General features: G+C 44.7%; 1 protein-coding gene across 2 annotated transcripts in view; it reads left to right on the forward strand.

The window, feature by feature from the left end:
• The first annotated feature begins 442 nt into the window (after nucleotides 1-442).
• The window catches only part of LOC137439529 (collagen alpha-3(VI) chain), a 56,276-nt gene continuing 29,145 nt past the window's right edge, over nucleotides 443-27,573 (forward strand). Inside the window, exons 1-8 of one of the 2 annotated variants that reach the window (XM_078768111.1) lie at nucleotides 443-663; nucleotides 12,485-12,515; nucleotides 18,821-19,324; nucleotides 19,548-19,650; nucleotides 19,771-20,014; nucleotides 23,722-24,034; nucleotides 24,257-24,393; nucleotides 26,630-26,794. In XM_078768111.1, the coding sequence (XP_078624237.1) occupies nucleotides 604-663; nucleotides 12,485-12,515; nucleotides 18,821-19,324; nucleotides 19,548-19,650; nucleotides 19,771-20,014; nucleotides 23,722-24,034; nucleotides 24,257-24,393; nucleotides 26,630-26,794 (1,557 nt within the window). In that variant the 5' untranslated portion in view covers nucleotides 443-603. The remainder of the gene's footprint in view (nucleotides 664-12,484; nucleotides 12,516-18,820; nucleotides 19,325-19,547; nucleotides 19,651-19,770; nucleotides 20,015-23,721; nucleotides 24,035-24,256; nucleotides 24,394-26,629; nucleotides 26,795-27,573) is intronic. The other variant, XM_068135362.2, reaches the window with a different exon arrangement.

Raw genomic sequence — 27,573 nt, forward strand, 5'->3', positions numbered from 1 at the left:
GGTCCCTCATAAGTTGTTTGCCCCTGGGCCCCCCAAAAGTTGTTTGCCACGAGGTCCCTCACAAGTTGTGTGCCCCTGGGCCCCCGCGACTCTAAATCCGGCCCTGATCGTACGTTTTGATGAAACTAACGATTCATTGAAAGATGAATGAAATCGTGACCTGAGGTCAAAGAGCACACTTGTACATAGAAATTGAGTGTAAAGACAGCTCTGTGCAGACCGTAAAGAGAAAAGTGTACACCTGTCAGGAGAGTCCGAATCCATCGGTGGAACTCCGTGTACACCTTGGAGTCGCGGGCTCTTAATTTTCTGGTTTTTATTTAGTTATTCAGAATGGCTTTGATTTTAAAAAACCGTTTTACCTATTTACACAAAGGAAAGTTTTTAGCATTCCCAAGAAGCTCCGCCCCCAGCCCCAGGTGGTTCTTCTACACATGTATATAAGTTGGGATGAGACAGATTGAGGGCAGACTGCTCCTAGGACTTGCTCTCGTTTGTTTTGAGGAAAAGTTAACGCCCAAAACGTGAGCTTCCCATCGGTGGTCAGCACTCCACGATCCTGTTTGTTCCATCCCTGGCTGGAAGGACAGACAGACAGACATCATGGGACGGCTCGTGTGGCTTGCCGTGCTAATCTCCATTTCCATGTACATTGTGCTCCAGGTACAAGCAGACGTCGTTGTCGGAGCACTTTGCGCTATTTGTCCACCTTCTGCCTCAGCTTATCTTTACTCCCGCCAGGGGGTAATGCAGTCACTCGTGTCCGTGTGTGTGTGTGTTGGTGTGTGTGTGTGTTGGTGTGTGTGTGTGTGTGTGTGTGTGTGTGTGTGTGTGTGTGTGTGTGTGTGTGTGTGTGTGTGTGTGTGTGTGTGTGTGTGTGTGTGTGTGTGTGTGTGTTCGTGTGTTTGTGAACAACCTATCTGGAAAAGTTCTGAACGGATTTGGATGAAAGTTGGTGGGATGATTGCCCTTGTGATAAGGAAGAATTGATTAGTTTTTGGTGAAGCTCAGGATATTATTCCGGTACCAGGAATTTTTTGAAGGATTGTTTGCCATTGGAAGATAGGGCTCATTTTTTTTTTTACATTATCTTCTATATATTCTATATTTAACATTGTGATATGAAAATAGTTTTCATATTTGTTGTAAAAGTAGTTTAAACTCGTGGTTATGCGTTAGAGCGGTGTAATTTGTTATCAGCGTCGTCTTCACGGTTCTTTTTCTTTCTTTCTAGGAAAGACATATTCTGTCATTTTAAAACCACCAAAGTGTGTATTCGGTTTCCCCGTTTCATAAAATGTATCGTTTGATACGTATAATGCTTTAAAACTGTTTTTTTTGGTTTTGTTTTTTTATACCTCAAAGAGATATCAACATTTACCTCAGCGAATGTCAATCGCGGTGTCAGTATTTGATGAACTTATAAAGACTTAGGTGACTTATAAGTGTGATCAGCATGTGCACGGGATTCTTCCCAGAAGAATGAGTGGTCGCATTAGCTTGTTCGACTTAAAACGAGCGAGTTTTGTTTTCACGTTTGGGCCAGTTTTACATGTTGTATCCCTAAGGAATGAAACGAACGTTTTCCTGGCTTACAATTATATTTGAAGTCACACATGCCTCACAATACACTCACTTATATAGAATTGAACGCTGAATCCGAAAATGTAAGTGAAATTGCCTTGTTTTTTTTACATTATCTTCTATATATTCTATTCTAAATATATCTATCTGTGCAGTGTCTGTCTTGTGTTGTCACTGAACTACTCCCTCAAACTTTTGTGAAATCGTACTATTCCAACTTGACCCACGGCGGGAGTATGCGCTCTACTGAATGGAGTTCTAGTTACCTTCGCAAAAGCGGAAGGTTATGTTTTGATCGCTGTGTATTTATTTGTATGTCTGTGTGTGTGTGTGTGTGTATGTTATTCGCATAACTCAAAAAGTATTCAACCGAATTGCATGAAATTTGGTGGGATGATTGGTTATTATACGGGACACATTTGATTAGATTTTGGGAGCAATCGGGTCAAAGGTCAAGGTCAAGGTCACGAAAAGGTCAAAATCGTATTTTTACCATAGCGCGGTCAATTTTTATCCAATTGGCATGCAACTAATGCCAAAATGTTCAGAATTCAATGCCCGATCTTGTGATATACGACATGACCCAGTGAAGACATTACCCTTGTTAGCGGTTGGGGGTCAAAGGTCAGGGGGGTCACGACCTTGCAAAATGTGCGTTTTTTGTCATAACTCGGTCAATTCTTATCCGATTTGCATGAAATCAGCACCAAACTGTTCACTGTTCTGTTCCCTACACTCCCATGCCAAGTACAGAACAGTAGCTGCGGCGAAGGTATGCGCTCTACCGAGTGCCCGTTCTAGTTTATCATTGCTTTTTTGATGTGCATTCGTTTCACGTTCATTTCTCAAACAGGTGACAGTAAGAAATATCTACTTTTTAAATTTCTGGTTAAACCGAGTCTCGGCTCATGGAAACGTCAGGAGATATTGGGTATATCAAGCGACGCACTGATAAATGGGACAGTTGGACAATACGTGGACGCAACAAAGCGGATGAACAAAGGGAATGACGAGAGAGAAAATGGAGGGAAGGATATGGATGAGGAGAGAAAACATGATGGGTCGCGATGGTGGACGACTTGAGATCGAAGGAAATACACCACCAACGTGAAGCTCTGGAGGGGTTGGGAGTAAAGGCGAATGGAAGAGTGCAGTTGAGCAGTGAACCTGGATTGATGGAGGAATGTGTGAAACTTGGAGCTACTGGAGGACAGAGGAATCCGATGATGAATCCTGGCCCGTAATTTACTGATGGCCATATTTTACTTTGGACCACCACATGACATTGACCTTCACAATATAGAGGTAGATTGTCAATAGAAAAATGTGTCCCCATCTACAATCTATCCATAAAACTCAACATCATGAAAATCACAGGAAAATTATTTAACTTATGTTCAAAAAGATATTTTTGTTAATTAGGTCAAAATCCGAAAAAAGTAGGTCAAGCACACTAATCAAATATCAGGTGTATGGCTATAGTGCAGGTACACTATTTAGGATGTAAGAACATCTTGGAAGGCCAAGCAGTCTTTGAGATTTTGCATTGACAAAATTGAGCAATGACAATAAAAACACGTTTTTCATACCGCCATTTTTTTTTTTTTTTTTTTTTTTGTTTGTATACTGAATCGAGGCTCGTGAAAGAGCTAACATTAACTTCACAAACAAATCGACCAGACAAACAAAATACACAAAAAGAGGGAGCGGAAGACAAGATGGGGAGAAAAGGGGAAGCACACACACACAACATCCGAGAGCAGGGAGATGTGTGGAAGGGAGAGGGCCCGGGGGAAGGAGGCGTGGGAAGGGGGGGGGTGGGGAGGGAGAAGTATAAAGTCCGCTCACCTGCACACCTCCGCCACTGTAGTTGCCTCACGAGCTTACCTGCTCCTCACCCTAACCTACCTGGGAAAGGCCCTCTGGCTCCCTTAACCGACTACCGCCCTCTCTGGCGTCGGGCTACCCGGGTCGGGCTACCCATTTGAACTTGACCTTTGACCCAGAGGTGTATCATGTAAATTAATTGTATACCCACTTTGCTATAGGCTATCTACAGGGTGAGTTCTAAGTCCCAGGACATGGTTTTAGCTGCTTATACAAGATTTGTTTATACCATCTACCAAGGTGAGCCATAAGCCCCAGGAATAATAACATATTACAGTAATAACAGGAGTAAATAGAACGGCACTCGGTGGAGCGCATACCTCCACCAGGCTGAACAGTTTACGTTTTCTATCCCAGTTATAGGCCGGATCTGGATTCAGACCTGAACAAAAATCTAATCGCATTGTTCTTGTCAATTACCCAACTCATCCACCAAGTTTTGTCAATACTCATCCATAACTTTTTTTAAACAACATGCTATGTGTTAGACTAGACGGATTTCTGAGAAATGTGAATGTTGGGTGCATTTCTGGGTAAAAGTTGGGAACCTCACTTTTTAACATAATTAGGGTATGCTGAATTCGATTACCCCGGTTCCCAAGCCGAATTTTGAGTGTTTTACCTTCTAATTAGCATAAACACAATGGCCGCCAAATTGCCATTTTTGGACAATTTCTTTGAACAAGCATTTATATACGTATCATGTTTTCCATGCAGCTCTTTTACTTTGACTTCACAACTTTTACCCAAAAATGCACCCAAAAGCTTATGCATGGCCTTTTTCCATAAATCCGTTTGGTCTATTAAGGGTTGTTTATGCAAGCGCACTTAAGGAAATCCTTATGCTGAGAAATTACAGCATTCCTTAAGGATTGTTGTTGGTTTAGCGGTTAGGGTGCCATTTTGGGATCCTAGGATCCTGGGTTTGAATCCCGGTCGATCGCTGAATTAACACCAGGTGGGTTGATTCAGCCTGTCATCCTTCCGATGTCGGCATAATTGAGTACCAGTTCACTGGTAATTCTCTGTGTGTTGTAAGAGGCGACTAACAGGGTTGGTGGCAGGAAGGGCATCCGGCCATAAAACATTGCTTCGAAAAGGGGACCACGGTGCCCGAAAAAGGCCAAACCCTGCTCTGTGGGGAAAAATGGACTCTAAAGGTGGTTCTTAAGGGAATTTTTATGCAACCAGGCCATTTGCCTTCATCTCAGAGGGGCATGATGTAAATTAATCTTAAATGCGGCTTTCTCTGGGCTATCTAGTGAGGGCAATTTCATTCCCATCGGACAAATCTTTGTCACGTTTTGCTGATAGATGTTAAAATGCCTATACTTAGGTCATGACCTGCAATAGGTCAAGGTCAAAAAATATGTCAACTCCGCCTACTTTTTATTCACGTTATTGGGGCAAAAGTTCATTCCAAAGGTCCTCGGACATTGGCAGAAAAAGAGAGAAAAACCCTAAATGTTGGTTTAATACTCCTTGGCGTGTAAGACCTTCACCTTGAACTGAGTTTTTTTTTAATTGGGTTCTTCTTGCTAAGGACAGAAGCACACAGATTGTGAACCTTATGAAGTGGCTACAGGCTCCAATCAGAAGCATTGACCTCCCAAGCAGAAAGAGAAGGCAAGTTACCTTCCAGTTCTTGCCTCGCCACAGCCCTCTCTATATATCGTGGACAATATGTCGGTCAATAGAACTAGAGGTTCAAAGAAATGCATTTCAAACGAGAGACAGAGACAGAGACAGAGAGAGAGAGATAGACAGTCCTTAAATGAGGCATCGAGTTAATTTGTTTCCTATGTAATATATTGGACATAAGTGAGTTGTGATTAACATGTGGTTGCCTTGTTACCCCAGCGAGCGCGAAGCAAAAAGCATGGTTAAGCAATTGGGTCACTTTGTCTGTCTGTCTGCTTATCTGCAGACGTCAGTCTATCATCGAGCAACTACTTCATTATAATTGAATTACCGGTATATGTTTTGAATACAAATTGGACAACCTCTAAATCGTTATTTTATTTCAATTGAATTATATACTTGAACAAAGGATTGATTCGACCTTGTATAAACGAGTACTGCTCTCACATCTGGGGAGGTTCCAGCTCCACACACTTACTGGACAGAATTCAATCCAAAGTAATCCGACTCATCAATTCTCCCAATCTGACCTCAAAACTCGACCTGCTCGAATTATGCTGCTCTCTCAGCATTGGGAAATATTGAAATTCAGAAAAAATGGCGGCGCGTAGGAAATATAGATCGTGCTCGGAAGCGTTAAAGACCCTTCCGATGTCTTTTTCCTCAAGATTGTGCGGGGTAAGGTGCTGTGGAAGTGTAAATGTATGAAGCAAACAATTTCTATGAGCCACAACCCTCCATTCCTAGTCTGCAAGTGTCTTTTTGTGGTTTCCATGCAAAATTTGGGATCCCCTGCAGTTGGCAAGTTGTCTCCGGCACTGCCCAGAATCGTGGCTCGAGAAGAGTAAAATTCTTAGTGGAAGCAATGGTGAACCACATATTGTCATCAATGACTGATGGAACATTATTACAAATAGGGGAATCTATATATATAAAACACAGTTTGTGTGTGTGTGTGTGTGTGTGTGTGTGTGTGTGTGTGTGTGTGTGTGTGTGTGCGTGTGTGTGTGTGTGTGTGTGTAATGTTACCGATAGACTCCTAAACGGAGAGGCTCACGTACTTGATATTTGGCACAGACATGGCCATTGAACCTGGTAAGAACATGGCCGACCTAAAAATTGATTTCATAATATTTTTAAACCATATTTTTACCTCAGCGCATTTCAGCAAGGCATATTATGCACGGAATCTGACCGGTCGCAGAGCAGCGCGCTGATTCGCTCAGAGCAATCACGTGATGTTCCTTGCCGCCATTAACTCAGTGACGCGTTCGCACGTATTTCAGAGTGAAAAGCAATTGCCTTTTTTCACATTTAAGCGACGAACATTGCCATTCACACCACATAGGTTTTTTTCCCTTTCATCTTTAGATTCATATTTTTTGCCATAATGTAGCGCATTAAGGCTCTCTCGAGCTCGAGTTAGCCAATCACGTGGGCGCATGAGGCCACGTTGGCCACGCCCACGACAGGACGCAGAGTTGCAATCGATCGTTCAGAGCGATCACGTGATGTTCCTTGCCGCGCGACTATATATATATATATATCACTCAGATCCCTCACAATCGACCACCACCACCTCCTCCTGCAATACTAAATATCACTCAGATCCCTCACAATCGACCACCACCCCCTCCTACAATACTAAATATCACCCAGATCCCTTGGAATCGACCACCACCCCCTCCTACAATACTAAATATCACCCAGATCCCTCACAATCGACCACCACCACCCCCTCCTACAATACTAAATATCACTCAGATCCCTCACAATCGACCACCACCCCCTCCTGCAATACTAAATATCACCCAGATCCCTCACAATCGGCCACCACCACCCCCTCCTACAATACTAAATATCACCCAGATCCCTTGGAATCGACCACCACCCCCTCCTACAATACTATATATCACTCAGATCCCTTGGAATCGACCACCACCTCCTCCAACAATACTATGTATCACCCAGATCCCTTGGAATCGACCACCACCTCCTCCTACAATACTAAATATCACCCAGATCCCTCACAATCGACCACCACCACCCCCTCCTGCAATACTAAATATCACCCAGATCCCTCACAATCGACCACCACCACCCCCTCCTGCAATACTAAATATCACCCAGATCCCTCACAATCGACCACCACCACCCCCTCCTACAATACTAAATATCACTCAGATCCCTCACAATCGACCACCACCACCCCCTCCTACAATACTAAATATCACCCAGATCCCTTGGAATCGACCACCACCCCCTCCTACAATACTATATATCACTCAGATCCCTTGGAATCGACCACCACCTCCTCCTGCAATACTAAATATCACCCAGATCCCTCACAATCGACCACCACCACCCCCTCCTACAATACTAAATATCACCCAGATCCCTTGGAATCGACCACCACCCCCTCCTACAATACTATATATCACTCAGATCCCTTGGAATCGACCACCACCTCCTCCTACAATACTATATATCACCCAGATCCCTTGGAATCGACCACCACCTCCTCCTACAATACTATATATCACTCAGATCCCTTGGAATCGACCACCACCTCCTCCTACAATACTAAATATCACCCAGATCCCTTGGAATCGACCACCACCTCCTCCTACAATACTATATATCACCCAGATCCCTTGGAATCGACCACCACCTCCTCCTACAATACTAAATATCACCCAGATCCCTTGGAATCGACCACCACCTCCTCCTACAATACTATATATCACCCAGATCCCTTGGAATCGACCACCACCTCCTCCTACAATACTAAATATCACCCAGATCCCTTGGAATCGACCACCACCCCCTCCTACAATACTATATATCACTTAGATCCCTTGGAATCGACCACCACCTCCTCCTACAATACTATATATCACCCAGATCCCTTGGAATCGACCACCACCCCCTCCTACAATACTATATATCACTCAGATCCCTTGGAATCGACCACCACCTCCTCCTACAATACTAAATATCACCCAGATCCCTTGGAATCGACCACCACCCCCTCCTACAATACTACATATCACCCAGATCCCTTGGAATCGACCACCACCTCCTCCTACAATACTATATATCACTCAGATCCCTTGGAATCGACCCCCACCTCCTCCTACAATACTATATATCACTCAGATCCCTCGGAATCGACCACCACCTCCTCCTACAATACTATATATCACTCAGATCCCTTGCAATCGACCCCCACCTCCTCCTACAATACTATATATCACCCAGATCCCTCGGAATCGACCACCACCTCCTCCTACAATACTATATATCACTCAGATCCCTTGGAATCGACCACCACCTCCTCCTACAATACTATATATCACTCAGATCCCTTGGAATCGACCACCACCTCCTCCTACAATACTATATATCACTCAGATCCCTCACAATCGACGACCACCCCCTCCTACAATACTAAATATCACCCAGATCCTTTGGAATCGACCACCACCCCCTCCTACAATACTAAATATCACCCAGATCCCTTGGAATCGACCACCACCTCCTCCTACAATACTAAATATCACCCAGATCCCTTGGAATCGACCACCACCTCCTCCTGCAATACTAAATATCACTCAGATACCTCACAATCGACAACCACCCCCTCCTACAATACTAAATATCACCCAGATCCCTTGGAATCGACCACCACCTCATCCTACATTACTATATATCACTCAGATCCCTTGGAATCGACCACCCCCTCCTCCTACAATACTATATATCACCCAGATCCCTTGGAATCGACCACCACCTCCTCCTACAATACTATATATCACTCAGATCCCTTGGAATCGACCACCACCTCCTCCTACAATACTATATATCACTCAGATCCCTTGGAATCGACCACCACCTCCTCCTACAATACTATATATCACTCAGATCCCTCACAATCGACCACGACCCCCTCCTACAATACTAAATATCACCCAGATCCCTTGGAATCGACCACCACCCCCTCCTACAATACTAAATATCACCCAGATCCCTTGGAATCGACCACCACACCTCCTCCTGCAATACTAATATCACTCAGATCCCTCACAATCGACCACCCACCCCCCTCCTACAATACTAAATATCACCCCAGATCCCTTGGAATCGACCACCACCTCCTCCTACAATACTATATATCACTCAGATCCCTTGGAATCGACCACCACCCTCCTCCTACAATACTATATATCACTCAGATCCCTCGGAATCGACCACCACCTCCTCCTACAATACTATATATCACTCAGATCCCTCGGAATCGACCACCACCTCCTCCTACAATACTATATATCACTCAGATCCCTTGGAATCGACCACCACCTCCTCCTACAATACTATATATCACTCAGATCCCTTGGAATCGACCCCCCACCCCTCCTCCTACAATACTATATATCACTCAGATCCCTTGGAATCGACCACCACCTCCTCCTACAATACTATATATCACTCGGATCCCTTGAAATCGACCACCACACCCTCCTACAATACTATATATCACTCAGATCCCTTGGAATCGACCACCACCCTCCTCCTACAATACTATATATCACTCAGATCCCTTGGAATCGACCACCACCTCCTCCTACAACACTAAACATCACTCAGATCCCTCACAATCGACCACCACCCCCCCTCCTGCAATCTATATATATAAAACACAGTTTGTGTGTGTGTGTTATGTTACCGATAGACTCCGAAACGGAGAGGCTCACGTGCTTGATATTTGGCATAGACATGGCCATTGAGCCTGGGACGAACATGGCCGAGACCATATTGACGAGATCCATATTTTTTATTCATATTTACCTCAGCGCATTTCAGCGAAGTACCCGCTAATCTCAGCCAGTGCCAGAACAGCTCGCTGATTCGCTCAGAGCGATCACGTGATGTTCCATCCCGTCACACGTCACACGTTTGCACGTAATTCAGGGCGAAAAGCGATTGCGTTTTTTCACCTTTATGCGATCGTGTTTTGTGTCGATTTTGTGCTGATATGAATTAAATTTTAATTCATAATTCGTGTTTACGAATTCGAATACGAAGGATTTCCCCTTTCCCCCTTTCGATTTCGAATACGAATCGAATACGAGCTTGAGTCGAGAGGGCGAATGTACGGGCTGGGAAAGTACGGGTCTCCCTTCCCCCGCCCGGCAACGCCGGTACTGGAGGGGGCATGGGTCACAGGATCGGTGAGTCTCCAAATCCACTTCGTGCTCTTGCGAAGATGCAGGACGATGTCGCGATTGTTGTGCTGCTCTCCGACCATGAGAACTGCAACGTCATTGTTGACTGGCCCCTCCCATTCCCCCTCCCCCCTCCCCCCTCCCCCCTCCCACCCCCCCTCACCCCTCCCATCCCTCACCCTCCCCCTTCCCCCTCCCCCCCTCCCCTCCCCCTCCCCCCCTCCCCTCCCCCTCCCCCCTCCCCCTCCCCTCCCCCTCCCCCCCTCCCATCCCTCCCACCCCCTTCCCCATCCCCCCTCTTCTCCCCTCTCCCCCTCCCCCCTCCCCCTCTTCTCCACCTCTCCCCCCTCCCTCTTCTCCCCTCCCCCCCGTTCCCCTCCCCTGCCCTCCCCCCGCCCGGCAATGCCGGGTACTTCTGCTAGTATGTAATACAGATGGGATGTGTTTTTGGAAAAATAATGTGATGTTGGATCGTGTATGTCTTTATTGAATTATACGTATAAGCAAATTGGAGAGAAGATATTGTTTTCTTGGTAAATAATTAAATAATACAACTGATGCCACAATGTCTAACCAGGTAATTGCTGGATTATCAAGGTTTGCTTACCAATGTGCTCGGTGTGCAAGCTTTCATTGTGACTGGGAATAATCGACTCAGCACGAAGTCTGGATTAGATATTGTCTTGATAAGTGAATGTAAAGTACTTGGTGATTATTTTGCAGAGTCAAGCAATGGGGGGGGGGGGGGGGGGGGGGGGGGGGGTGTGAAAGGATCACTCTCCGCTGACCATTGTTAAAATGGGCCCAGCGCACGTTTTTTTTTTCTTACTAGGACTTTATTTAATAAATAGTTTTATGAAATTGCCAGCATTCTCAGGAAAATCTCTCAACAAGAACGATAACTAAACACTGAATCAAAATAGCTTCATTAGTATTTGATAAGGGTTAGTCTGAAATATGAAAAATCCTATAGAAAATCCATGGAGGCTAGCCCTCTCTGGCTCTCTGCTTCTCAGTAGAATATTTTGTGGGATTGCAGTAGGATTTGACTTATGAGGGAAAAGATGAGTTTGCAGATTGAAAAAGGATGGGATTGCCATAGCTATTGAAGTGACTGTTTTAATTGAGTAAGGACTTTTCTTATTTAATTGCATGCCTATTTTGAAGTTTTAACATGACTTATCAAAACTCATGTTACGAGTTTGTTAATTTGCAATATTGTATAATAACCCCTTGCATCAAACAATTACACAGAATGGTAGAATCATGTGGTATAGTTTTAATAATAAAGGCACTGTAATTATTTAATTATGACTAAGGATAATATTGTTTTAAAAATGTGCTTTGAAATAAAGCAAGTGGTCTTTGTCCTTGTCGTGTCAAAAATGAGTAAAGGATATATCCACTTCGCTGAGAATGACCTTCAAATGTTCTTGAAGTCTTCATACAGGATTAGAGAGAAGGTGATTCCGAGATGTCTGGCAGGAGACAATGGGAAAACAGAAAGAATTTGAAATGCAAACCTGCTCTCAGCGGGAAGCACCCTCATCTCAAGATTCCTCCCGATCCTTGCGCCCTCCCACCCAAACTTTGCCCAACCAATCCGACTGCACTCCTCCCCTCTCTTCGCTCCTCCCCCCCTCCTCTTGCTCCTCCCACTTGAAATGTTTTAAAAATCAGAACGGATGACCAAATAACCAGGATTAGCACTGGTCTGTAAGATGTTGTTTGCTGTTCTTAGGATGTTTTACTTGGCTGGTCGATTCTGTATGTTTACACTGTATGTTAACTGTACTCTATGCATGCTGGTGTTTGGTGTGGCATTTCTTTGTGCATCCCTACTGTACCAGGATTTCACTTGGGACCTTCTGTGAATCTTGAAATGTAATTTGTGAATTGTAATATGGTTTGATAAAGGTTATTGTTCTTGCTGTGTATTTTCTGGCAGACAGAAAGTGTTGTCCTCCTCGGGAATTAAAATTTGTGACTCTCTTCTGACAAGTTGATGGACATTGAATTTTTTGGTTCATCTATTACATACTACTGTAGGAAAATATCCCTAACAGTGCTATGTGAAAGGTGATACGGAATGTCCTTGTGTTGTTTACCTTTCATTGTTGATTACCTGAACTCTTGCATTTGTGCAGGTTACTGGAGAAGAAGTCTCAAATGAGCTAGGTAAGATGGCACATCACTTCCATGTTGCACCCACATTGCAATCTCACTCTTTATTTCTGCAGGTACTTTTGAAATTTAATTTTGAACCACGGGTTGCCAATTTGTAATTTTTGTTGTCCACCGGTTGCCAATTTGTAATTTTTGTTGTCCACCGGTTGCCAATTTGTAATTTTTGTTGTCCACCGGTTGCCAGTTTGTAATTATTGTTGTCTACCGGTTGCCAATTTGTAATTATTGTTGCCCACAGGTTGCCAGTTTGTAATTATTGTTGTCCACCGGTTGCCAATTTGTAATTATTGTTGTCCACCGGTTGCCAATTTGTAATTATTGTTGTCCACCGGTTGCCAATTTGTAATTGTTGTTGTCCACCGGTTGCCAGTTTGTAATTATTGTTGTCCATCGGTTGCCAATTTGTAATTATTGTTGTCCACTGGTTGCCAGTTTGTAATTATTGTTGTCTACCGGTTGCCAGTTTGTAATTATTGTTGTCCACCGGTTGTCAATTTGTAATTATTGTTGTCCACCGGTTGCCAGTTTGTAATTATTGTTGTCCATCGGTTGCCAGCTTGTAATTATTGTTGTCTACCGGTTGCCAATTTGTAAGTACTGTTGTCCACTGGTTGCCAGTTTGTAATTATTGTTGTCCGCCAGTTGCCAGTTTGTAATTACTGTTGTCCACCGGTTGCCAATTTGTAATTATTGTTGTCCACCGGTTGCCAATCTATAATTATTGTTGTCCACCGGTTGTCCGTTCTTGCTTCGTGTCCAGACAAGTTTCGTTTAACCTTTTTTTCAGTTGTGATCGAAGTGTCATGGAATTTTGTTTTCCATCTGATCCTTTCGTCCCACCTGAATCGTCTGATTCTTGTCACATTTGCTATACTTACACCAAGACGCCATCTTTCTACAGCTCTCTGCTTTCCAGGGCTTGTCCTTATTCGTTGGAGATCATGTTTCACTGCCCACATGACATTGCCAGGAGAATACACCGATTGGAAACTTTCCTTTTCAGATGCATGACAGTTTGCTTTTCATGCCATTGAAGGAACTGCGCTCCAACGCGAGTCGAAAGAATTGACGCGACCAAAGACGGAATTCGTCCGAGTTGCTTTATTGAAACAAAACAGCTCAGGTATTCCAACAAGCCCGTTTATCGGGCAGCAATATATATACACATTTATGTCGGGAAGTTTGCCCGGCAAAAGCTATACCGGGCATGCCCGGGTGTCAAGGGCGAGCCTTGGAAAGGCGAGTCTGGACCTGCCCGGGCGTGTTTGGCTGCGGCCTGGCAAGTCGAGGCTGGGCGTGCCCGGGCGCTCTGGGCACGCCCTGGAAAGGCGATAGCGGGCATGCCCGGACGCTCTGGGCGAGCCCTGGAAAGGCGATAGCGGGCATGCCCGGACGCTCTGGGCGAGCCCTGAAAAGGCGATAGCGGGCATGCCCGGACGCTCTGGGCGAGCCCTGGAAAGGCGAGAGCGGGCATGCCCGGGAAAGACGAGACCGGGCGTGCCCGGGAGGTTCGGGCGTGCCCGGGAACAGTGAGTCCGGGCATGCCCGGGAGAGGCGCGTCTGGCCGTGTTCTGGCCGGTGCAAGGCGATTGTGTGCATCCAGCGGTAACCGCTACACCATTATTGAATTCTCCAAATTCCATCCATCCTGCTCCAGTACTTCTCCTCCGTTTTCAAATGTATCTGTATCGATCCTTTTGCATGACTTGTCCAAAGTAAAGGCAATTGCTGGTTTCTTCAATTGTAAATGAATGATCGATTTGAAAAGCTCTTCCTTTTGTACATCATTGTTGAACCTTGGTTTTATCCTTGTCATATTCATTTTTAGTCTGATATTTTGACTATCCAAACTGAGTTCTTCCACCATGATTTCAATTCTTCGACATTGTTTGAAAGTAAATAAGAAACAACAAAGGAAGACTGGAGAAGAGGCGATAACAAAGGAAGGCCACAGGAGAGGCAATAAAAAATGAAAAGAGGAGGAGAGGCGATAACAAAGGAAGGCCACAGGAGAGGCGATAACAAAGGAAGACCAGAGGAGAGGCAATAACAAAGGAAAAGAGGAGGAGAGGCGATAACAAAGGAAGACCAGACAAGAGGCAATAAAAAATGAAAAGAGGAGGAGAGGCGATAACAAAGGAAGACCGGAGAAGAGGCGATAACAAAGGAAAAGAGGAGGAGAGGCGATAACAAAGGAAAAGAGGAGAAGAGGCGATAACAAAGGAAGACCGGAGAAGAGGCGATAACAAAGGAAAAGAGGAGGAGAGGCGATAACAAAGGAAGACCTGAGCAGAGTCGATAACAAAGCAAGACCCGAGGAAAGTTGATAACACAGGTAGACCAGAGGAGAGGCGATAGCAAAGGAAGACCAGAGGAGAGGCAATAACAAAGGAAAAGAGGAGAAGAGGCGATAACAAAGGAAGACCGGAGAAGAGGCGATAACAAAGGAAAAGAGGAGGAGAGGCGATAACAAAGGAAGGCCACAGGAGAGGCGACAACAAAGGAAGACCGGAGAAGAGGCGATAACAAAGGAAAAGAGGAGGAGAGGCGATAACAAAGGAAGGCCACAGGAGAGACGACAACAAAGGAAGACCAGAGGAGAGGCGACAACAAAGGCAAAGAGGAGGAGAGGCGATAACAAAGGAAGACCTGAGCAGAGTCGATAACAAAGCAAGACCCGAGGAAAGGTGATAACACAGGTAGACCAGAGGAGAGGCGATACCAAAGGAAGACCAGAGGAGAGGCGATAACAAAGGAAGACCGGAGGAGAGGTGATAACAAAGGAAGACCGGAGGAGATGTGATAACAAAGGAAGACCGGAGGAGAGGTGATAACAAAGGATGACTGGAGGAGAGGTGATAACGAAGGAAGACCGGAGGAGAGGTGATACCAAAGGAAAAGAAGAGGAAAGGCGACAACAAAGGGTGACCACAGGAGAGGCGATAAGAAAGGAGGACCGGAGGAGAGGCAATAACAACGGAAAACCAGAGAAGAGGCAATAAAAAAGGAAAAGAGGAGGAGAGGCGATAACAAAGGAAGACCACAGGAGAGGCGATAACAAAGGAAGACCAGACAAGAGGCAATAAAAAAGGAAGACCAGAGAAGAGGCGATAACAAAGGAACAGAGGAGAAGAGGCGATAATAAAGGAAGAATACAGGAGAGGCGATAACAAAGGAAGACCAGAGAAGAGGCAATAACAAAGGAAAAGAGGAGAAGAGAAGAGGAGATAACAAAGGAAGACCACAGGAGAGGCGATAACAAAGGAAGACCGGAGGAGAGGCGATAACAAAGGAAGACCGGAGGAGAGGCGATAACAAAGGAAACTAGAATGGCACTCAGTGGAAAGCATACATCCACCAGGTGAACACTTTACGTTTTGTATCCCCGAGTAGACCAGAAAATCACAATAAAGAATCACATTTAATCAAAATCATCCGTCCACAACTTTTTGAGATATCCTGCTATATATCGTTTTTGGCCGTATCTCCCAATGGTGAAGAATCACTTTTAAAATTCTAGTTAAAAATAGTTTAAAAATTCAAAAAATTCTAAAAGATTCTTTATACAGGGTGTCTCAAAATAGATGGAACCCATTAACATGAAAATAATTTATTACTCAGCCAAGAAACTCCAAAAAAGATTACATTTCCTGGAAGCTGATATGATAACAATTTTAAAAAACTGAAGATTTGAGGTCTCTAGCTCAAAGGATACATTTATTAGAGCACATGTTCCAAATGACCGCCTTTGCGCCTTAGACACACTTGAAGCCGACGAGCGAAGTTGTCAATCACCCTGACACACTCTTCCTTCCTGATGGCACGAATCTTCTGGGTGATGGCCACTTTCAGTTCAGAAATGGATTGAGGACGATTCTCATACATGTGGTCCTTCAAGAACCCCCAGAGATAAAAAAAATCTGGGGGGTTCAGATCGGGTGAATGCGGAGACAACTCGGGTTCGCGGCGCCTGCTGATCAGCCGATCAGGGAATCGGTGGTCCAGCCACTCCATCGTGACGTTGGCTGTATGTGGAGTTGCCCCACCTTGTTGGAATCATTGCACATCTCGATTCACGCCACGACGTCTCCCAAGTCCCCTCCAGAACTTGTTGAGCACCACAATGTAACGCTCCTTTGTGACAGTGACTGCCTCCTCGTCTGCGTCTTCAAACCAAAACGGTCCGATTATGCCATGTTTTGAGATGGCCACCCAGGCCGTGCATTTCGCATAGTGCAAGGGCCTCTGAAGCACCTCGTCTGGGGCTTGTGTGCCCCAGAACACATTGTTCTTGCTATTGACATGCCCACAGAGCAATAAGTGTGCTTCGTCGCTGAACCAAACATCAAGAAAGTCAGGATCCTCTTCGATCTTGTTCTCGAGCCATCGGCACATCACAACACGTTTTGCCATGTCAGCTGGTGTGAGTTTATGCTTTATCTGGATCTTGTATGGGTACAGCTGAAGATCCTTGATCAAGATTCTTTGCACTGACGCACGTGAAAGACCCAGCTCTTGGCTACGTCTTTGAATGGACCTTTTCGGGCTCCTTCCGACAGAATGTCTCACCGCATTCACATTGTCAGGAGATCTTGCAGTCAGCTTCCTGCCAGAACTGGGTGTTTCTGCCTTCTTGTTGAGGTTGTTTACTGATCCAGTGGCTTGAAATTTGTGTGCCCAACGATAAATTTGGTTTTTCTGGGGATAGTTGTTGAAGTTGAACTTCCTGCGAAATTTTGCTTGCACCGTTTTGAATGATTTCGTCTCCAAATAAGTAGTGACGCAAAATATTTTTTCCTCCTTTGTCCAAGGCATTTTGATTGATAATTATGAGTTGTTATGGTCTCCTCTCTTCAAATCTGAAGAAAAAGAACAAGAACATTAATATTGGCAGAATTATTAGCAGTGACATGGGTTCCATGTATTTTGAGACACCCTACTTCAAAAAGAATGACTCCAAACAAAAGAAAATAATGTCAAAAAAATGACAAAAAACATTTTTGACCAAAAAATAACTCCAAAGCAAAAGAAAATAAGAAAAGTAGGCCTCAACGTTTTGGGCAGCATGTTCCACCCATAGACAGGAGGAAGTACAGTCGGCTGCAGCCTCTTCCCTCTCTTCAAACCTTGAAAAAAAATCACAAACTGGTCAAACACTTGGAATAAAGTCTTTCAATCCTGACAAATCTCTCACAATCTCTCTCACATCTCTCTCTCTCTCTCTGTCTGTCTCTGTCTCTGTCTCTGTCTCTCTCTCTCTCTCTCTCTCTCTCTCTCTCTATCTCTCTCTATCTCTCACTCCCTCCCCCTCCCTCTCTATCTATCTCTCTCTCTCCAAAAGGACCGTCTGGCAAACCCTACTATCTACTTTCTTAACAACCCTCTTGAAGTCAAATCATTCAAACTCCGGGGTCTCACTATCAGCCATGATCTTTCTTGGGCAAACCACTATCAAAGTTGGCCTTCAAAGCCAACCGCCGACTGGGCATCCTCCATTGTACAAGTCCTTCCTTGGCACATCTGAACTATCCACCGACAAGATCTTCATCCGCAGCTTGATGGAGTACTGCTCTCCCATCTGGGCTGGCTCCCATGCCTCATACCTTGCTCAGGTTGATGCTGTGGAAACAAAGGCCTTCAAGATTATTTGAACCTCCCACGACGAAGATGAGTTTATGGGCTCATCACAGACAGGTCCGTAGTCACTCTGTCTTCTACTGCCTCCTTTCTGGTCTTGCACCCTCTGCTCTTTCTGTGCCTTGTCCACCCCTGGTTTCTGCAGGACTCACACGGTCCACCATCAACCCCTTTCTGGTGAAACTACCTAAATTCAGGATCATTGATCACCTCCACTCATTTGTTCCTCTTTTTCCCACCTGTGGAATCAACATTCACATTCTCTTCAATCTTATTCTTCCCTATAGTAGGTCTTCTATAGGTCTTCAAGACAGCTGTTCACCACCATCTAAGATTGTCCCCAATCCAAAACCATGAGCTTTTCTACCCTTGTTAACACCACCCAAATTCCTCCTCCTTCCAACTTTCCATTTTTCCTTCCTTGGAGTTGCCTTCTGTATCCACCCCATGCATGTGTGTTTGGCGTCCTGTTTTTGTCTGTTACTTCCTGATCCATCCAGTGTACTTGCATTTCCACGAGCCTTGTCTATGTAAACAAACAAGCTCCTTTAAATCAATTTATCATCTCTGCAGTATTGTGAAAAACGTTATTAACGTTCCGTGATGGCCTTGTTGGCTAATTGTGATTTTACCTTTATTTATTTGTTCTGCACATTCAGCCAAACGCCATTTTGGTCATCACCACCACGGTCATGGCCATAAACATCACGATCATGGCCATCAACACCACGGTCATGGCCATGAACACCACGGTCATGGCCATGAACACCACGGTCATGGCCATAAACATCACGATCATGGCCATCAACACCACGGTCATGGCCATGAACACCACGGTCATGGCCATGAACACCACGGTCATGGCCATCAACACCACGGTCATGGCCATCAACACCACGGAGGCACTGGCTTTCTGGGATTAGGAGGCCATCATGGTCACAGAGGAGGTCATCATGGCCATGGTCATCACGGTGGTTTCTTTGGATTAGGAGGCTTTCATGGTCACAAGGGAGGTCATCATGGCCATGGTCACCATGGTGGTTTCTTTGGTCAACATCTCCATTGGCCTGGATTCATGTTTGGGCATGGGCATGGGCATGGACATGGTCACGGTCATGGTCACGGTCATGGAAATGCAGAGAAGCCTGCTATACATATACAAGGTATGCACCCATGTCTGTATCTTACTTTCTCTCGTCATGGTACAGTATTTATAATATCCTTTTTGGAAATTTGAAATTAATGTGAATAAGGTATTCAGTATTTTTTTTTTTATTCAGTATTTATTCAAAAAAAACAGTATTTTTTTTTTTATTTTTTTTTAAGGCAAATTGTGAACCTATGTGGGTTGTCATTACAAATGCACTCTCCTATTACTCCTTCAAGGCTGTGATCTGGCAAGACAGAAGGGGGATCTTGTGTTCTTAGTGGATGGTTCTGGAAGCATTGGCCTTCCACAATTTCGTGTCGTCAAACAATTTCTCATCGGGTCAGCAACATACACCACTTGGGCTTTTATTTATTAATGATTTTTAGCTCCCTGTTTTGATACGTTTTTCCTTGTTCCCATTGCTCTTCTTTACATTATGTGTCTTCCTTTCACCATCAGAGTTGCCCGAGGTCTGGCTATCGGGGCTGATGCAGTACGCGTAGGACTCGTCGAGTTCAGCGGCTGGAGAAACAGACCCAGGCATCGTACCATCTTTCACCTCCCACAGCACAATTCGCAAGATGCAGTATTGAAAGCAATACACAAAACCCCATACATGAGGGGTTCCACAAGGACAGGAGCTGCACTGGAGTACACATTGGGAGAACTGTTTGCTCGCGCACCCCGATCAGGAGTGCCCAGAGTAAGCTTTGCTTCTACCATACACCTCCATTTGGTGGTGTTAAAGTCTCTTCATCTAGAATCTTCTTTTTATGTAAAATTATGGTGGCATAAGAGAGTATGAGTGAAAGAAAGGAGCAAAGACGCAGATACAAATAGGCAAAGTAAGTTCGACTCGGCAAGCAAAGGCCCCGTAACCCGCTTTCGTCGACTGGTCAAAGCCTGGAAATAATCTTTAAACGGCATTTTTTGTTAAAAGTGATCAACCGTGCTAAAAAGTATCAACATTGTCCAAGGTTTCAGACTATGTGGCATTTGACCTTCAAGGTCAAATATTGAGGTGAAAAGGTCAAATTCCAATTTCCTTCAAAGATTATCTCCTATCTGTACATCAGGTACATCTCCCATACATTTCCCATATCATAGGCATGACCCAAAGCAAGACCATCTAGCAATTTATGGCAGAGTTCTTGAAGATTGAACATGTAGAATGTTGTCCCTCCTTCTTCTTCACCCTCCTTTCAAACTAAATTTGGCATCGGGTGTGATATTTGCCTTCAGCAGAAATAATGTCGACTGCATCAGCTGTCTGAACTCGTATAACAAAATCATCCTGGGAGAGGTGAAGGACCTTCTCAGATAGTTTCATAGTCAGGATGGTTTGGTTTGTCCTTTTGTTGACAAAACGTACAAAGGTCCCAATTCATTGGCGGTAATTTGCGTCCATGGCTTCGATTAGAAGAGTCCAATGGCCGGTCATCGTTTCCACTGATCGTTCCTGCAGAAGACTTGCCCTTCTCTTTGTGGCTCTCTGAGGAAAGGTTGATACAGCAGATCTTGTGCCACATCATCTCCAAATCCCTCCAGTCAAGTCTGAAATGTTCTTGAGTCGATTTGGAATGGGTAAAGAAGCTCCATCAGCAAGCCTTTCTCGGTCAGCCGCAGCGTCGCTGATACGTTTCTTCCCATCCTCAGAGCCGCCATGTAGTTGTCCACCCACTCTCTTGATTTATTGGGAGATGAGATGGCACGAGCAATAAGTGGTGGAAGATGCAACTATGGGCCAAACCTTTTAAAACATTTCCATGCAACACAAATTTTAGGACATATCAGTTGGCCAGTATTTTGTGAGTGACATGGGTTTAGAGTTCTTTGCATTTTTCTTCAGAATCTTCTTCACAATTTCCTATTATTTTCAATCTGTACAGCATGATAACTCATTAAATGATCAATATTTTGTCTCTGTCTCTTTGGCTTTTGAATTAGATCATTTTTTGATCAAAATTGAAATGTGACCTTTTCAGCTCAATATTTGACCTTGAAGGTCAAATGCCATGATGATTCAACATCAACCAGGTCAATCTGAAACAATGAACCATGGCGATACTTTTTAGCATTCTTGACAACTTTTAACAAAAAATATCAAAACTTTTTAAAGCATATTTCTCGAGGTCGGCTGGTCGACAGATAACTCAACAACCCTCACTGCACTACCTGTTCTTTTTTTTTTAATTGTGGAGCACTTCCATCACTCCGCTATGCTCTCTATTCTTTGATTTTTCATTGTCTTGGTGGAACACTTATCTCCAGGATCTACCATTTGTGCCAGCCGTTCTGATGGATGAGATGGTATCGTTCTTTCATCAAGCACTGGCAGGAACAGAATGGAGGGCAATTGGTGAGGGGTGGGATTCTTGGCCCTCAATCCTCATCTCATTATTCATTCATCTGCATCGTTAATTTCATATTTTGCATCCTCTTCCATTTTCATCCCTTTTTTTACCTGTGATGTGTCGCATGTCTACAAGAGCTCCGCATGGTTGTTGTTGTTGTTATGGTTCTTGGTGGGTGTCGATTTTTGAAATGTGCACCCATTGGTCAGACAGCTGCTGGATCCCACCCACATTTGGTGCTTGACTCCACTGACCATAGCACCCAGACAAACGAATATGGCCGCCAACTTGGTTTTCTGGTTGGCTCAAGACATCAGGCCTGTAGGCCTCTGCTGATTATACAATGCCCAGGTTTGTAGGCTTTGTGTCGAATGTTGATTGGAAGGAGGAGGGTTGGGGAGGGGACGGGGGAGGTGGGCTAGTGGGGAGGTGTCTTCAAGTGTTACATAAAATCTTAGGGGGGTGTGAAACCAGACCAGTTAGAAGTTCCCCAAGGTAGTGTTCTGGGCCCTGTGCTTTTTCCGGTCTTCATCAATGATCTCTCCGACTCTCTGGAAAATACTCTCGATGTCTTTGCTGATGACTCCACTCTCTGCCGCTCCATATCTCATCCCCCAGATCGGCAGGCAGCAGCCTCCTCACTCTCTGCAGACCTGGATAAAATCACAGACTGGGCAAACAAGTGGAACATGTCTTTCAATCCTGACAAATCTCACACTCTTACTATGTCTCTCGAATAAAACATCCGGAAAACCCTCCCATCTACTTTCTCAACAAACCTCTCCAAGAAGTTCTGTCACTCAAGCTTTTGGGTCTCACTATCTGCCATGATCTTTCCTGGGAAAACCACATTTTCAAAGTGGCCTCCAAAGCCAGTCGCCGACTGGGCATCCTCCGTCGTGCGAAGTCCTTCCTTGGCACACCTGAGCTCCTTACCACATAGAAGGCTTTCATCCGTAGCTCAATGGAATACTGCTCTCCCCTCTGGGCTGGTGCTCCTGCCTCACACCTAGCTCACCTTCATGCTGTTGAAACCAAAGCTTTCAGAATCATCGGAATCTCCCGCAATGAAGCTACCTCCGAGGGCCTTTCACTCACTCACCGCAGGCAGGTTGGTGGTCTTTCTGTCTTCTACCGACTGCTCTCCGGCCTTGCTCCCCCTACTCTGTCTGTGCTCTGCCCTCAAAATGTTCCTTCAGGATGCACAAGAACTGCCTGCAACCCTCTTCTGGAGAAACTGCCAAAATCAACTCTCTGCTCACCTTCACTCTTTCATTCCTCTTTTCTCCTGCCTCTGGAACAAACTCCCTCACTCTCTTCAATCCCACTCCTCCCACCAAGTCTTCAAAACAGCTGTTCAGCACCATCTCTTATCTTTCCCATCCAAAACCTTGATCTTTTTTTACCCCCGTTAATTCACCCCAGATGCACTTTTTTGAAATACCAACTTCTTTCCTGGAAGTCCTTGCAGTGTCCATTTGTTTTATACCTCTCCCACCTCCCCCCCCCCCCTCTCACCCCAAGCCCCCTTCCTCCCACAGATCTCCCAATGTCCCTGTTTTCTACTGTTGTAGTTGTGTGCCGTGCTCTCTCTCCCCCATCTTGTCTCCTGCTCCCTTTATTATATGTTTTATGTGTCAGTTTATGTTTTTTTGGAATTAATGTTAGCTATTACACGAGCCTCGATCTTGTATACAAAAAAAAAGGAAGAAAAAAACTCAGCAGTCCGTCCGTCGTAATTGATATTGAACCAAACCCTGAAGACACTCAGAGATGAATTGTATAATGCCTTCAAACAGCAAGGATGAGGGAGTTGAGTGGATCGAGGCGAAAAAAATATATTTTCTGTGGCAGGCTGTGAACACAGTGCGGTCATTCTTGTTATTTCCAGTGAACCTCATTTTATTCCGACATCAGTTTATAAATTTTGTGCTTTGTAAATTCTTCCTTCTTGTTTATAATTTTATTGATTTATTTCACAATTTTATCTCCGTTCCTTTTAAAGGTCTCCTAAACCTATCCTTGTATTCATCACTGAAATATACTCTCTTTTCAGATCCTCGTCCTAATCACGGATGGGAAGTCCCAAGATCATGTTTCTGAACCTGGGCAACACCTTCGAGATTCAGGAATCGAGATATTCACCGTTGGCATCGGCCACTTCAACCGAGACCAACTCGAATCCATAGCCAGTAGACCCAAAGACTCCCACATCTTGACAGTGGACAACTTTGAGGTGCTTGAGAACATTGGAGAAACATTGTTGAAAAGCGTGTGCGGTGCCGCTCAGGTAAAACCCAAGCCTCAACCAAAGCCACTGCCACCACCTCCACCACCTGAGCCAGAACCAGAGCCAAAGCCAGAGAATGGTACGTGGTTTGCAATATGTTGCCTCATCTGATGCTGATTCTAGGCCCAAGCATCTCCCAGTTACACATTCAGCTGATGGACAATGCCTGTAGTATATGTAGAGGTTTGAGAGTTTATCTGTGGATATGTGGTGCAAGTGCAGTTCAAGATTGTTTTATGGATCCAGATCGAGGTCTGCTTAATCCTGTATTCAATCCTCTCCCTTATTTTTCTCTTCACAGAGCTGGAGTTGGAACTGATTTTCCTAATCGATGGAACGATCCCTCAAACCCAGTTTGTGTACATCATCAACTTCCTCAATGGCATCACAGGAATCCTGAACATCGGAAACGACTACACTCGCATCGCCATCCTTGTGGTACGTCGCTGGTGGTCCATCATTCAGATACTCTTGCAGGAAGCTGATCACTTTCTTTCTTTTCTGCCATCCTTCCCCAGAACGATCTGGTACCAATAGTGACCTCACATCCTTTATGTATTGAATGAATCCTATTTTTAGGTTAAATTATATCTTTTAATATTCTATCCCCCATAATTCCTTTTTCAGATTTTTCTTACTCCTGTAAATTTTCTCGTTACCCCTCATGTTGACTGACATGTTTACTCAATACATTCTTTGGACTCATCTTGCAGAACATTCCTCAAATACCTGTTCAACCTTGTGGTTCAGAACAATACAGAACACACACACCATTATAAACAAACTTGGCAACAACTTCTGCGCATTTCACAGATAGACATCATCATTAGTTTGGTGGCAGAGCAATTCCAATTGCTCTCCAATACGAATAAAACTCCCTTTGGTGGACTGCTTGCAGGAAGTGCTGCACCATGAAGCAAGCTGTTCTAAGGGTTGGGGGCTTGGAAAGCTGGCTAACCTCTACCTGCAGTCACATAAACATGAAAGATCCGAAAGTATCTTTCCATACAGTAGGCCTTTGGGTATTCAGTCCAAATTTCACAACTTTCTGTGTGGCTAATGTATTGGGTTGAATGACTTGACTCATAAGCACCTATGCAATTATCATACTTGGCAATTCTCGTCTAATATCAGGCCATCAAATCGGATTAAGCCCAAGCAAATGTGGGAAAACAAATTTCAGCTGTGTTTTGAATGTTTCTTGATTTAAAATGTTTGAGCAAGGTATCAGCTAGCAGGATGGCCTAGAGGTATTTGCACTCCCCTCTGAGCTGTCCAGCCTGGGTTTGAATCTCGACCCAACTATAAACTGTCATTCTGGTATTTCTCAGGCAGGGGGATTCATCAATTTGTGCACAGTCCCTTGGATGGACATTGATCTGGACATCCGGCCAGCATTAGTTTTTGGATGTTGAAGATCCCTTGATGTCCTACATGAAGAGTAGGCGAGCTACCGCTGGCACCCTGATCAGATTACAAATTCGCATTCCGACCCATAGGGGGCACTGCATCAGCAGCAGGGCCGCTCCCCCATCAAATTATTCTACCGACATCCACGTGCTGCATTGAGAAGAAGAAGAAGAAGAAGAAGAAGAGTAATGTGCCTAGTTATCTCCCTATATTATAAAAGAAAGTTTTTGTTTGTTTGTCTGCGCAAGCTAATCTCCTGAACGGTGAAATATAGGAGGAAACCTCTAATACAAAAAATGTCGGGACGGGCCCGGTAAGGTTTTAAGCTAGGTGGTGAGGCCGGTTGAGGCCGCATCGGCTGGGCCGGGCCCATTTCACAATTAAAAGGTGAGCTGAATTATAGTAGTCAATCTTCTGCAGCCGTGTGTAAAAGCTGAATTATAGTAGTAAATTCATTCAAAAAGAACCAAAAATGTCGGGACGGGCCACGGGAAGGTTTTAGGCTAGGTGGCGAGGCCGGTCGAGGCCGCATCGGCTGGGCTGGGCCCATTTCACAATTAAAAGGTGAGCTGAATTATGGCAGTCAATCTTCTGCGGCCGCAATTAAAAGCTGAATTATAGTAGTAAATTCATTCAAAAAGAACCAAAAATGTCGGGACGGGCCCCTGGAAGGTTTTAGGCTAGGTGGTGAGGCCGGTTGAGGCCGCATCGGCCGGGCCAGACCCATTTCACAATTAAAGGCTGAGCTGAATTATAGTAGTCAATCTTCTACGGCCACGAGTAAAAGCTGAATTACAGCAGTAAATTCATTCAAAAATAACCCGGGCATCGCCGGGTGCTTTCAGCTAATTGACTATATAACTGACCTTATGATGAAGGTCTCTGAGTATTGTAATTGCATTAAAGCTCAAGTGTTCGACTTCAGCTTTAATATGTTCTTTCCTTTGTCTGTCACCATCACCCTTTCAATACCCCCTCACTCCTCTTCTGTAAATGGGTCATCAACTCATTTGCAATTGGCTGATTTTTTACCTTTGCCAGTAGTAGTTTCCCTCATTTCATCACTCTACATCCATGATACCCTTCAGCTTTAAGGGACATGGATCAACTGTTTTGTCTTTGTTGCCAAAAGCTCCAAAAGAGGCTGTACAAGACTTTGTGTTGATACACCTTTATATATTTTTGTTATTTTTGCACACTCATTTTGGGAAGCAGTCCGTAGTCCCAGTTGACATCCCTAATCCTGAAAATGATCTCCTACCAGATCGGAACCGAGCCATCGTACGTGGTTCCATTCTGTGGTTCCCGTAACGAGCTCGTTGCCTCGTTTCTGAAGCTGCATGCTGCATCTGGATCGAGAAACCTTGGACTAGCATTGCAGTACGCGGCCTCCAACTTGCTGAACAATGCCAGACCCAACGCGGCCAAGGTATCCAAGGGTTCGGGCTCCTCAAGATCCTTCGGATCCTCAAACTCCGACATAGGTTTTACCTCTGTCAGCTCTTCATATCTTGTTACCTCCACCAGGTGGGAGGAGATTGTTTTCACCCCTGTTGTTTGTTTGTGAACAGGACAAGTTATGGACGGTCTCGAGCAAAACTTGGTGGGCAGGTTGGGCGTGTGACAAGGACGAATTGATTCGATTTTGGTGAAGATCCGGATTCGGATCCGGCTACTAGAAGTTTTTAAGTGATTCTTCACCATTAGGAGATAGGGCCAAAAACGATACATAGCAGGATATCTCAAAAAGTTGTGGATGGATTTGGACGAAACCTGGTGGACAGGTTGGGTGTCTGACAAAGACGAATTGATTCGATTTTGGTGAAGATCCGGATTCGGATCCGGCTACTAGAAGTGTATAAGTGATTCTTCAACATTGGGAGATTGGGCCAAAAACGATACATAGCAGGATATCTCAAAAGGTTGTCGATGGAGTTGGACGAAACTTGGTGGACAGATTGGGCGTGTGACATGGACGAATTGATTCGATTTTGGTGAAGATCCGGATTCGGATCCGGCTACTACGAGTTTTCAGTGATTCTTCACCATTGGGAGATCAGGCCAAAAACGATACATAGCAGGATATCTCAAAAAGTTGTGGACGGATTTGGACGAGACCTGGTGGAAAGGTTGGGTGTCTGACAAGGACGAATTGATTCGATTTTGGTGAAGATCCGGATTCGGATCCGGCTACTACGAGTTTTTAAG

This window comes from Myxine glutinosa, chromosome 14 (assembly GCF_964187855.1).
Source record: "Myxine glutinosa chromosome 14, kmMyxGlut1.1, whole genome shotgun sequence".
Lineage (NCBI taxonomy): Eukaryota > Metazoa > Chordata > Myxini > Myxiniformes > Myxinidae > Myxine > Myxine glutinosa.